The sequence below is a fragment of the Dipodomys spectabilis genome, unplaced genomic scaffold (assembly GCF_019054845.1).
Source record: "Dipodomys spectabilis isolate Male_0828 unplaced genomic scaffold, ASM1905484v1 ptg000366l, whole genome shotgun sequence".
Classification (NCBI taxonomy): domain Eukaryota; kingdom Metazoa; phylum Chordata; class Mammalia; order Rodentia; family Heteromyidae; genus Dipodomys; species Dipodomys spectabilis.
Window position 1 is genome coordinate 365,505 of NW_024871043.1, and position 13,527 is coordinate 379,031.

At 48.1% G+C, this 13,527-nt stretch overlaps 1 protein-coding gene across 1 annotated transcript in view; it reads left to right on the forward strand.

Moving 5' to 3' along the window:
* Iqck (IQ motif containing K) overlaps positions 1 to 13,527 on the forward strand; it is an 81,967-nt gene that overhangs the window by 66,153 nt on the left and 2,287 nt on the right. The window contains exon 9 of the mRNA XM_042666638.1: positions 13,483 to 13,508. Coding sequence (XP_042522572.1) covers positions 13,483 to 13,508 — 26 coding nt within the window. The remainder of the gene's footprint in view (positions 1 to 13,482; positions 13,509 to 13,527) is intronic.

A 13,527-nucleotide genomic window follows, 5' to 3' on the forward strand; every position in this document is an offset into this window, starting at 1 on the left:
CATCCAGCTGGGCCTTGTAAAAGAATTTCTGTTGTTCTTATTTATTTATTGCCAGTCTTGGGGCTTGAACTCTGGGCCTAGGCACTGTCCCTGAGCCTCTTTGTGGTCAAGGCTAGAGCAATACCATTTGAGCCACAGTGTTACTTCCCATAGAATCAAAATAACTTTATCACTTGATACTTTGAAGGAAAGGTAGGGAGAGGAAGGAGTATGTGATCTGTCAAAAGAGATTTAACTGTCTATTCCCTGCTTAAGCGGTTTGTAATAGTTATAGAAACATGCATGATATAGTATTTTAGATAAACATTACTGAGTTTAAAATTAAGATTAGGGGAAAGAAATGAAGGCACTGAATGCTGTTAGTAAAATGCCATAAGACTCTACTGTTGCTAGAGATTTATTTTTTATTTTAAAATACTAAACACAAATAAAAATAATATATCTGTGTGTGATAGCTCAACCCTGTAATCCTGGCTACTTGGGAAGTGGAGATTAAGGGACCATAGTTTGAAGCCAGTCCAGCTGCCCCCCCACCCTTCCTCTCAAAAAATATATGAGGGATGGGAAGGTGGCTCAGTGGTAGAGTGCTTGCCTTGCATGCCTGAGGCCCTGGGTTCGATTCCTCAGCACCACATAAGCAAAAAGAAAAAAAGCCGGAAGCGGCTCTGTGGCTCAAGCGGTAGAGCGCTAGCCTTGAGCTGAAGAGCTGAGGGACAGCGCTCAGGCCCAGAGTTCAGGCCCCACGACCGGACCCCCAAAAAAAATCAAATATGAGACCCTGTTTCAACCAATGACTGAGTGAAGTGGTACCTTCCTTGCCTTCCCCAGTAACTTGGGGAGGAGCAAATAGGAGAATCATAGCCCAGGAAGGACTGGGCATAAAGCAAGACCCTACCTTGAAAATCTGGGTCCACATGGCTAAAGTGGTAGAACACCTACCTAGCAAGCACAAGGCCCTGAGTTCAATCCTTAGTATGAGGAGATATATATATATATATATATATATATATATATATATATATATATATATGCATATATATACATATATACATACATACACATTTTAAAAGAAGTACAAGGCATTGTTCTAGTTAATATAAATCTGTGTTGCTTAATGATTAGCACAACTAAATTGATGACCACATCAGTCATCTCCCATAATTACCACTTGAGTGGGTGTGGGTGTGGGGGGTGAGGACATTTATGGTCTTCTCTCTTATCAAACTTCATGTAAACAGTACAGTTTTGCCAACTACAGTCACCCTGCCACTCTCTCCATTAGATCCCCAGAAATGATTTATCTTGTGACTGAAAGTTCAGCCCCATTCAGCAAACACAGAAATATTCTTAGAGACAGGACAAAGAGGAAATGCAGTGTTAACTAAGTCACTATGACGTCTCTAAGCAAAAAGACAAACCAGTTATTCAGGAAACATTGGGCCCTTTTCTGATACCTTACACAATAGTGGCAAAAATGTTCCTATAATAAATAGAAATAGGGCTCTGAGCTTCCTAGAAGCCAGAGCAATATAGAAAAGAGGATTGTTCAGAGTGTATTGTGTCTTCAAATGAAACAAGTTTCCTGGAAGCATACGTGGTTTTCCCTCACAAATATGTCTGGAGTACACACATACTGGCCGATTTTCTTCCCTTTCTCCATCTGTTTAGAGCAGTGCTTCTACTAGGAGAAGATGAAATCCAGCAACAAAAGGAGCTAAAGAGACATTCCTTTCCCTGCTATAAATTTAGATTGTATAACAAGTCCTGGCTTTTAAGATTTCACTACTGTTGAAAGGATTTTCTCAGGCTAGGGATGTAGCTTAGGGAAAGAGTGAACGCCTAGAATGCACAAGGCCCTGGGTTTGACCCCCAGCAAACAAAACACACACACACACATACACACACACACACACACACACACACACACAAATGTGTTTAAGCACCTCACGCTGGAAGCCTGTAGCTCATGCCTATAATCCTAGCTACTCAGGAGACTGAGATAGGATCATGGTTTAAAGCCAGCTTGGACAGGAAAGTCCGTGAGACTCTTTTTTTTCTTTTCTTTTTTTTTTTGGGTCCGGTCGTGGGGCCTGAACTCTGGGCCTGGGCACTGTCCCTCAGCTCTTCAGCTCAAGGCTAGTGCTCTACCACTTGAGCCACAGCGCCACTTCTGGCTTTTTTTTTTTTTTTTTTTGCTTATGTGGTGCTGAGGAATCGAACCCAGGGCCTCGAGCATGCAAGGCATGCGCTCTACCACTGAGCCACCTTCCCAGCCCCCGTGAGACTCTTATAAACTACCAGAAAACTGGGAGTGGTGCTGTGGCTCAAATGGTAGAGTGCTCGCCTTGAGCTGAAGAGCTGAGGGACAGTGCCCAGGCCCAGAGTTCAAGCCCCACAACCGACAAACAAACAACCCCCCTCCACACACACACAAAAACTAAGCACCTCACCCTGGCCAAGGTATCTGCAGTGACTTAGGTGCTGCCTAGATTGCTTCTGGCACATAACTGGTGCCAGTCTCAAGTCTGAGCACCAGTTTTCCCTGCAGGTCTTACCCCTCTGTCAGGGAAAGATGCCACCATCCCTGCTGACCACAGAAGCAGAACAGACCTGGGAGGGCACCTGACCTGCCTAGGTAACACAGAGACCAGAGATTTAGACCCAGGTCTGCTTAGTGCCAAAGAGGCTGCCTAGGACCATCCACCAGCCCAAGTATCTACTATAACACACTGGCCCAGCGGACTTTCCCATTAGGGACCACAGGATGGGCAGTGGCACCATCCCACCCTGCCTGCCAACACTGCAATGATGGCCACAGGCCACTGTTATGTAGGGAAGGATGGGGGTAGGGGAGGCTGAGTACCCAATTCATCCCTCTTCTCTGCCCCCTGTATCCTTTTCCCCTTCCAGTATGGTGGCTTGAACTCATGCCTTGCACTTGGGCATTCTGCTACTTTAGCTACACTCCCAGAACTTTTGCTTTTGCTTTTATGTATGTATGTATGTATGTATGTACGTATGTATTTCACATAAGATCTCAAGCTAACTTTGCCCAGGTGGTAGGTCAATTCAACTTTGATCCTCTTGTCTCTGCCTCCTGATTATAGATGTGTGCCTGGGATTATAGACACATGCCCATCCCTCCCAAACCACTTTTGTAGGCATATTTTCTCATACACAATATTTCTATAGGACAGATTCTTAGATGTAGATTGGCTGGGTCCAAGGGCATGCATATATTCGATTTAGATGTCACCAGTTTATCACCGGAAGATCATTGATTTGTACTTAATGCCACCAGCCACTGTGGGACTTTTGATGGGTGATGTCATCTTTGTGCTTCATTTTCGCACCTTGTAAAGTAAGAATTACTATGCCTCAAACAGGGTTCTGAGGTCATTGTTTACATAGTACCCTGGCCCTTTAAAAAGAAAGAGACCTATAAATCCAGAGGGTGCCATTTTCATTTGCCTTTTTCTCTCTCTTGCTTCTCTCCCTCTCCATTTCAACCCACAAAAGAAAGAGCATTCTTAAAGAGACATCTAGTGACTTCATACTTTGCTTCCGTCTCTTCTGTTTCTCTGACTCAGCAGCAGCTGGGGGTGCTTAGATGATGTCAGCTTTCACACAGATCTTGTCATTTGAACTTCGCCGAAGTCCACACAGCCAGGACATGCCTTCTCCCGAAATGCTCAGACTTCAGATCGTACTGCTCTGCTGAGAAGCAAAAGTAGAGCCCCGAAGTTCCAGACCCCCAACTTCGCACTTACGCAAATGAGCATTTCTAACTTCCTCAGCTTAGTTTCCTTACTCATTGCTGGCCAATCCTCCTGGAGATTCTGAGAATGCAGGGGCCTTGCCAACAGCTAGAGAAAACTGGGAACCCCTGGAAAGCTGTCCAGGGGAGGGGTTAGCCCAGCCTTCCTGCACACCACTACCATAGCAAGAAGATATGAAGCTAACATTTAGTAACATCTGCCCAGACTCCTGTCTGGCTCACATTAAGTGGCTAATAAAGGAAAAACTACTTTTCTTCCTCCTCTTCTTCTTCCTCCTGCTCCTTCCCCTCTTCCTCCTCCTCCTTTTACTCTTGCTCCTCCCTCTTCTCTTGCTCCTCTCTCTCCTCTTCCTCCCCATTCTCCTTCTTCTTCCACGGTTGTACTGTGATTTGAATTCAGGGCCTCAAGCTTGCTCGTGAGGGACTCTACCACTTGAGTTGTGGAGTGTTAAGCATGGTTAGTATGTATTGTTCTTCATGTTGGCCGTGGTCCTGCCTGTCCTCACCAAATGTATGTGTAGGACCAGCAGTGATTAAAAAGCCATAGCAGGTACTGGCGGCTCACGCTTGTAATCCTAGCTACTCAGGAGGCCAAGATCTGGAAGGTCATGGTTCAAAGCCAGTCTGGACAGAAAAGTCCATGACTCCATCTCCAGCAGAAAGCTGGAACTGAAGGTGTGACTCAAGGAGAGCACCACTTGGGCTGGGAAGGTGGCTCAGTGGTAGAGCGCTTGCCTTGCATGCCTGAGGCCCTGGGTTCGATTCCTCAGCACCACATAAGCAAAAAGAAAAAAGCCGGAAGTGGCGCTGTGGCTCAGTGGTAGAGCGCTTGCCTTGAGCTGAAGAGCTGAGGGACAGCGCCCAGGCCCAGAGTTCAAACCCCACGACTGGACCAAAAAAAAAAAAAAAAGGAGAGCACCACCATGCGCAGAAAAAGGTAATCAAGAGAACAAGACCCTAAGTTTAAACCTTAGTGCTACAAAAGAAGAAATAAAAGAAATGCAGATGACTTTCCTTTTTTTTTTTTAAAAAAAATCGTTTTTTAATAGAGGGTTTCTCTGTTTAGCATAGGCTGGTTTGAAATCTCAACTTTCCAGCCTCAGCCTCCTGAGTACTGGGATTACAGGTGTTCACTACCATCCATGGCTTGGTTTTCTTTTTGGATTGTCCATGTCCTCTGCACCAGTAACAGTGTTCACACTCACTGTGTCTTTTGTGAGGCAAGGGTTTTCCCAGGCACATCGGCAGGGGTAACTCTAACTCTAACTCAGGCCAATTAGCCCTGGGCCATAAGGCCCTTGTGCGGGCGCTCCATTTTATGCATGAAGAAAATGAAAGCACAGAGAGGTTGGAAACTATATCTGGGGGTCATACAGCAAGAAAGTTTACAGGGTCAAGCAGCTTGACCTCTGCCCTCCTCTACCTCCTCTGCTCTGATGTTGTTTGGGGACAAATGCATTGATGTTTGGTTTCCCTCAAAGTCCATTAGGGTCCAACCTCTGTTTCCGTTGCTAAGGGTGTCAAGTACATTGCTGTCTGTTAGCCTAACTTAAAAGGTGAAGATCCCACACATCCCCGCCCTCCCCCCTCCCCCGATCATTGCCTGGGTACTTAATATTCTTCCTTCTCTTCTATATTTAGAATCCGAACAGCCACAGTGTCAGATTCAACTCTCCTCAGCCCAGACATGGAAAAATTTAAAGGCATAGGCTGTGGAGGCTAAATGTTAAAAACAATAATAATTAAAAAGGGGGAAACAGACCATTTCCTTTTAATAATTAAAAGTCTGTCCCCTTGGCCAAGCACTGGTAGCTCACACCTGTAATCTTATCTGAGAATCATGATTGTGATTCAGAAACAAACTTTCAAAAACTCTTGTCTCCAGTGAACCAGCAAAAAGACAGAAGCAAGGGTGTGGCTCAAGGGGTAGAGTACCAGCCTTAAAGAGAGAAAGGCCCTGTATTCAAGTCCTAGTCTCCACATGTCTGTGCCCATCTCCTGTGTCAGCAGTGTCCTAGGATTGGCCCTTGTTTCTTTCCATTGGCATCCCAGGATATTTGTGTGTGTGTGTGTGTGTTTTAGCATAGCCTGTGAAGCTGTTTGGGAAGTGCAGGTGTCTCATGGCCTGCATCGCTGCTCAGGCTGGAAGCCTCCTGGCTGTGTATTCTAGACACACGCTTTTAACTAGACAGCGAGAACTCCCCTGCCTCAAAGGTCAACTAAACCACAAGCTTATTTGAGTTTCATTAAAATCAAGGTGAATTGTCACAAAGTCTGTCTTCTGGCAGTGTCACACACGTGTCTCCTTCTCTTTCCCCTCTTCCTCCACTTCCTCCTCCTCTTCTATAAGAAGCAGAACCACAAGCCATGTATTTAGTACCCCAGGTACACTGAGCATTTAGCTAGTTGTTCTCAACTAGACCTCAGGATCTGCAGTGTTCTTAAGTAGCTTCCTCTGAGATGGAAGTCAGCCATGCACATGCCTCATTCGGTCATGATTAATGTGCTTCTCAGTGGAGCCTCCCTCGCATCCACAAAAACCTTCCCGTCATGTCGGGTGGGTGAGAGACTCGGGACCAAGGCCCAGGTGGCAGGACACGGAGCCACATGTGGGTCAGCTTCTTCTGCGTTGGATGGTTACGTAGTGGATGGTTTTCCTGCCAGGCTCTTCTTTCTTATTTTCCCCATTACAAGTAATACCGCTGCTGCGGCTGAGGCTGAATTTCCTAGAAATTAGCGGCTGGAAGGAGTCTCATTTTTCAATCTGCTTCTCCAGACTTTCCTGAGTTCCTCCCCTCAACCCGTTCCAATGGCCTCTGGACCCCAACAACCCCCCCGTTGTCACAACGGGGGCCTCCTTCCTGGTGCCAGTCGTGTGTGTTCATCTGCTTTCCAGCGCTATGACAAAACACACGAGGCAGACAACGTAAGAGGAGGAAAGGTTTTCACTGATTTCAGTGCACGGTCATTCGTCCCAGGGCCTTGGGCCTGTAGTGAGGCACCACATCATGGCAGGAGTCCCTAGAGGGAGAACGGGGCCAGGGTCCCCTCAAGGAATGTCCCCAGAAGCCCAGCCTTCTGCAACTGGGCCGCAGCACCCCCCGCTGCACCAGACACCAAGCCTCTGGGGGACCTTCCACATCCCTTCATAATACAGGCTTCCACACATGTGCATGCTCAGACACACTCATGCACACACACACTCCAGCGATTCTCCTGCTCTCGGCAGGTACCAGTGGAGTAAAACAAGTCCAGCACTAACTGGAGTTAGCACAGATCCCAGCTTAAAGGCTCAGCCTCACAAAGCCACCTGCACTATTTTCAGTGGAGAGTGACTCCCTCCTCCAGGAGACCCACTGCTCCTGCCGGTTTCCTACTCAGGACGTAACTCAGGAGAGGGCCGAGGGAGAGAAGGCTTGGGGCTGCCACCCTCCAGGTCTTTTATGTGTGTAACCATGTAGAAAGGTCAGAGAAGTTGATGTTAGGTGAAATGAACCCCAAGATAAGTATTCAGATGTTTTTGCTTTCATGCAATTGTTTCTAACATATTTATAAGATGATTTCTTTGTTGCTTTGTATGTCCCTCCCCCACGGTATAACCCCTGTTTTCACTGTATTTGATGTTGTTATAATTTGTGGAGGGGAAGAAAAAAAACAAATCATTTAAATAGGGATACAGGTGGACCCATTGCAACAATGAGATGTATGAATTGTTATGTCGAAAAGTAAACTTTACAACTTTGGTGGGGGGGGTGAGGGAGGGGCAAGGGGAGGTGGGGGAGATGGGAAGGGGGAACAAAGGAGGAGGCAACAATGCTTGATAAGAAATGTACTCATTATCTTGCCCATGTAATAGTGACCCCTCTGTATGGTATTTTCACAATTAAAAAAAAAAAGCTAAAAAAAAAAAAAAAAAGAAACTCACAGAATCTCTCTGGAGGCTCTAAGTCAACATGCTTGATTAAATCATTGGCCCTTGGTGATCAACTCTCCCCTCCCCAGAGATTGCCAATGGGGCTGAAAGTGGCAACTCTTAATTACATGGTTGATTTCTCTGGCAACTGGCCCAAATTTGTGTGTGTGTGTGGGGGGGGGGATGTACCCAGGAGCCATCCCATTAGCATACAAAATGACACATCAGTATACAGATGCCCACAGTTTGGGGGGCTCTGTGCTGGGGAAGCACAATAAAGACTCAGATGGTAGCTGGGCACTGGTAGCTCGCACCAGTAATCTTAGCTACTCAGGAGGCTGAGAGCTGAGGATCAGGGTTCAAACCACAGGAAAGTCTGTGAGACCTATTCTCCAATTAAGCACCAAAAAGCCAGAAGTGGAACTGTGGCTCAAGTAGTAGAGCACTACCCTTGAGCATAAAAAGCTGAGGGACAACACTTAAGCCCTGAGTTCAAATCCCAGTACCAGCACACACACACACACACACACACACACACACATACACACACACACACACACCCCAAATATCCTGTGGTATGCCAGGCGTCACTCTCTGATGGTTGGAGCTTGTGACTTTTGTATTTAAATATCAAGATTGCCCAATGTAGTAAGGCCCATGGAAAAACCAATTCCATAGATAAGGGATGCTTTTGGCTTCCAGAAGCTCAGTGGCTTGTTCGAAGCTGTGCTGGAGGTAGGGCTGGGAATGAGTCCCCCAGTGCTGATGGCAGTGCGTATGGAGCGGTGGACACCTTTACCATGTTTATGGGGGCAAAAATGCCCTTGATGAAGTAGGTGGCTGCAAAGTTCCATTCTCTTTCCCCACCGCTGGGGGCTTCCATCAGAAAGAACTCTGATTGACAAGCTTGGAATCGTAGCTCCGCCCCCTTCTCTTCATAGGAAACCTTTTCTCAGTCCCTGGGGTCTCCTCACTGGGGATTGGAGTCAGCCCAATCAAATACCACTCCCAGAATCCCAGAGGACCAATCACAATCACTGCTCCATTATTTATTAACTGTCCATACTTGCAGAGGAGATGCTTAAAAATAAAGTGGGGTATCTGTTTCACGCGTTTGGAAGGCAGCATTTAATATCCAGACCTTCTGCCAGGGCAAAGGGGGTGAGAACTTTTTATATACCCTGAGCAACCAGGATGCCGCGGCTGTTTATGAAGGCTTGGCCTGGGCAGCAGCAGCTAAGAATGTGGAGAGAAACAAAGTCAACAGGACCAGCTCTGGCGGGCTTTGCCCATGTTCATTCATACCATGTTCACCCTGCTTTCGAAGGGTGTCCAGTCTCCGGAGACACTATGTAGTAAGGGCAACATGGGGCTAGCCTAGCAGACGTTAGAGAAGGAAAGGTGTTTAGGTTGTTTCTGTGTTAGATGATGATGTAGTGCTAGCTCCGTCTTTATGTTCTTGCTGCTCTGGTGGCCCTAGGTGTGAGACGTTGACCTTGACCCTCAGCCTGAGAGCCTATCCACCCAAGTGTGACCTGGTGCTATTTACCTCTGTGCTGGGGAGGCCAGCCTTCACCTCCCTGTCATTCAATCGATACATGTGTCTGGGGCTCAATAAACACCATAGAAATCTTGGAAGGCAGAGACTGGAGGATCACAGTTTGAGGCCAGCCTGGGCAAAGATAAGACCCTACCTGAAAAAGGCCTAAGGGCATTGTTGAAGTGGGAGAGTACTTGCCTAACATGCACAAGGTCCTGGGTTCAGTGCCCAGAACCAAAAGCAAGCAAACAAAACACCCCCCTCCCCCCAAAAAACCTGCAGAAACATTTTATAGTTTACCTAGAATCCTACAAAATGAGTAATCATTGGGTAAAAATTAAAAAAAAAATTGACAATACTAGGGCTTGAACTAAAGGCTTCAAGTAGGTGCTCTGCCAGTTGAACCATACCCAGAGATCTCTTCCCTTTAGGTTATTTTCTAGATAGGATAGTGGGGCTTTTTTTGTTTTTGTTTTTGGGGTTTTTTTTTGGTCTGGGGCTACCCTTAGATCTCAATCCTATTTCTCCTTCCCACCAGCTGGGATTAAAGTCTTGAAGCACCACAGCTTGGCTTATTGATTGAGCCGAGGTCTGGCTTCCAACCTTGATCTTCCTGATCTCTGCTTCCTGAGCCGGCAGGATTATAGGCACAAGTCACCATGCCTGGCCTTTCTGGATTCATACACAGACTGCAGACTTGAGCTCATGGCTGAGTCCCCGGCGTGGCCTCAGGTCCTAGCACTGTTGTGAATGTTCTAGAAGTATGTTCTCTCTGCAGTCTGGGAGCATCCTGAGTAAGAGTTTCCATTTGTGGCACTGCTTCCCTGTCTAGACCTGGAGCTCCTTGAGGGAAACACCATGTCCTAAGAATAAAGACAGCCGAGACTCACTGAGTGCTTAACTCTGATCAGACCCATCAGGAACCACTTCCAGTCTATTGCCTTAGCTTGTCCCAGTGGCCCTTGCAGTCAGAGGCCGGTCCTTAACTTGCTCCCCCCTCCCTCCCCCCCCCCCCCGCCCCCCATTGGACCAGTACTGAGCTCTTCCCCAGGCCAGAAGGACACAGAGCCATGGTGACTCCAGACCCTACCCTCTGAGGCAGCCTTTGCATAGGGTGCAGGGCCTAGGAGCCTGGATTTCTGCCCCAGGTGATGCTTTGGCCTGTGTGGTGAGGTGCTGCCTAACCCATAGCATCTTCTCCTCCCTGGCTGGGAGGCTGTTTTCCGGGCTGTGGCAGGAGAGGACGGACACCCAGGACAGGCAGCCAGCCTCATCAGCATGCAGGGCCCTGCGGTCACTTCTCCTTTCATGCAAGCTGAAGGGCTGGCGCATCTCTCCGGGATTTTCCACTCTCCCAGCTCTTCTGGAACCGGCTGGGCACCAGCCTGCCACAGGGGACAAGGACGGCTCAGGGGCACCGAGGCATCTGTCCGTTGGGGTACAGAGCCAACCACAATGACATCTTTTGAGCCAAGGTAGAAACAGTACTTCAGTCACCATGTGGGTGGGTTCTTACTCCTCCCATTCCTCCCGATCCTCCTGCGTCAGCATCCTATACAACTGGGACTACAAGTGTGTACTACTGTGCCCAGCCATTCTGTGTTTGTTTTTCGTTTTTGTTCTTTGCCTGTACTGGGGATTGAACTCAGGGCCTGGGCACTATCTCTTAGCTTTTTTGTTCAAGGCTGGCACTGTGCTACTTGAGCCAAGCTCCACTTCTGGCTTTCTCTTGGTTAACTGAAGATAAGAATCTCATAGATTTTTCTATCAGGGTTGGCTTTGAACTGCAATTCTCAAATCTCAGCCCCCTGCGTAGCTAGAATAACAGCCATGAGCCACTGGCACCCAGCTTATAGGTTGGCTTTTTTTCTTTTTTCTTTTGTCAGTTGTGGGGCTTCAACTCTGGGCCTGGGCGCTGTCCCTCAGCTCTTCAGCTCAAGGCCAGCGCTCTACTACTTGAGCCACAGATCCACTTCCTGCTTTTTCTGCTTATGTGGTGCTGAGGGATCGAACCCAGAGCCTCATGCATGCAAGGCAAGCACTCTACCACTGAGCCACCTTCCCAGCCCCTTAGTTGGCTTTTTATTTTCAAGGAACAGGTTGGCATTTTTCCGTCTTTTCATCTTCTGGGGTGGGTGAAATAGATACACGCTAGCAACAATAAAACACATACCATAAAACAATTGTGCTTGTAGCTACCACCCAAGGAAGAGAGCACACCATCCATGCCTCTGTGTTTTTGAGACACCAAATGGCTGTGTAGCTCAGCCTGGCCTTGACCTCCCTGCAGCCAAGCTGGCCTCAAGCCCGTGATCCTCGCACTTCTGCCTGTTGAGTGATGGGATTACAGGCATGTGCCACCAGCCCCAGCAATGGAGCCACCTCCCCAGATTCTTCAGATGGCAATCTTTCCTTTCTCTTCACCTTTATACACAAACCTAACAATTAGATCTTCTGGAACTAGAGCCCACTGCACTCTATATATTATTCTCCACCCACCCAGTGTCTTCCTGAGCTAATCTGGGTCCAGGCTTGTTCACACCCACTGCCTCAGGACCCCTGTTCAGGCAAGCCGCAGTGTGCTTATCCAATGGGCTGTTGATGGACATTTTGGATGTTCCTGGGCTCCTGTGGTTGTGAGCATCCTAATTCCTGCCACAGGTACCTGTGTGTGGCATCTGCAGGGAACACAGGCTCTGAGTTCCTGTGTGCGGGGCTCCGTAGGGACCACAGGTTCTGGATGGAGTCCGTTGTCATGCTCCATTTCATGTACTTGTCCCTGCAGAGGCTGATGCCTTCGTGTAGGGCAGGGCCTGGGCATGGGCATAGTTCCACTGCCAGACCATATTGTCAATGTGTGTGTGTATATGCATGCTGCTACTGCAATTTGAACTCAGGATCTGGATGCTGACCCTTGAATTTTTTTTGCTCAAGACTAGCACTCTACCATGTGAGCCACATCTCCCCTTCTGTCTTTTTACTGGTTAGTTGGAGAGAAGAGCCTCACAGACTTACCTGCCTAGACTAGCTTTGAGCCTCGATCTTCAGATCTCAGCCTCCTGAGTAGCTAGGATCACAGGCGTGAGCCCATGAAGCCTGGCTGCCACTTTTCTTTCCAACCTTTCTGTGCTAGATGGTGGGTCTCAGCTTCTGCCTGGACAGAGCAGAAGTCCCTAGCTCAGCCCTCCCCGCCTCCCCTGCTAAAGACATCTGCAATGCCTTCCTTGTCCTGCCAGTGCGCCAGTGTAGGGGGTGGCAGGGAATGGATGCAGCCCTAGACCAATGCAAGCAGATAAGTTGTTCCTTCAGGCTAAAGGAGGAAGCCCAAGGGCTGGGAATTCCTCCTGGAAGCCTGTTCCCCTCCCCCTACTCCCAGCCACCTGTGCCTTCTGCAGTGGTAGACCAGAGACAATGTCTTTCAAATAGTCTTAAGTTTTGATACTCACAGGCAGCCATCAGGAAAGGAGATGACGCCCAGAGGATTCTGGACTCCTTTGAGGGTCTCCTAGTCATGTTTCTTTAAAGAGAAGACCAAAAGCAGCAGTCTCTCTCAATCCTGCCTGCATGTTGGCCACCCACAGCTTTGATGCTGTCAGCAGGGCCCCAGGCCCGTGGCAGTGGAATTTCTGGGGTGAGACTCAGGCACCCCACCCCTCAATCTTATCAGCAGCCAGGGTAGACAGCCTGTAGGCCTCAAAACTTCATGTGGCACCAATTAGAGCCCCCCTGATGGCCTTGTTAAAATGCAGGAGGCTGGGCCTCTTCTCCCATTTGATTCTATGCCTCTGAAATGGGGTCCTGAGTTTGTGTGTCTAACCATTTCCCAGTGGATTAAGAATGGCCTTAGCTGGGTGCTGGTGGCTCACGTCTATAATCCTAGCTACTCAGGAGGATGAGATGGGAGGATCATGGTTTGAAGCTAGTCTGGGCAGGAAAGTCTGTGAGACTCTTATCTCCAATAAACTACTCAGAAAAATCCAGAAGTGGAGCTATGGCTTAAGTGGTAGAGTGCTAGCCTTGAGCACAAAGAAGCTCAGGGACAGCACCCAGGCCTTGAGTTCTAGCCCCAGGACTTTAAAAAAAAAAAAAAAAAAGAATGGCCTGAACCATGCAGAAACTGACTTGTGCCTCCACAGTGGAGACCCAGCAGATGCTCAGCCACGGGCTTGGTCCACCCCCTCCCAGCTTCCAAAAGCTGACATGCCCACCAGTGGAAGCCAATCCTGACTTTTCTCTTTCATCTCTTTGCAGTGAAATGCAAAATGGAGGACGAGGAGGTAGGTGCAGCCACAATTT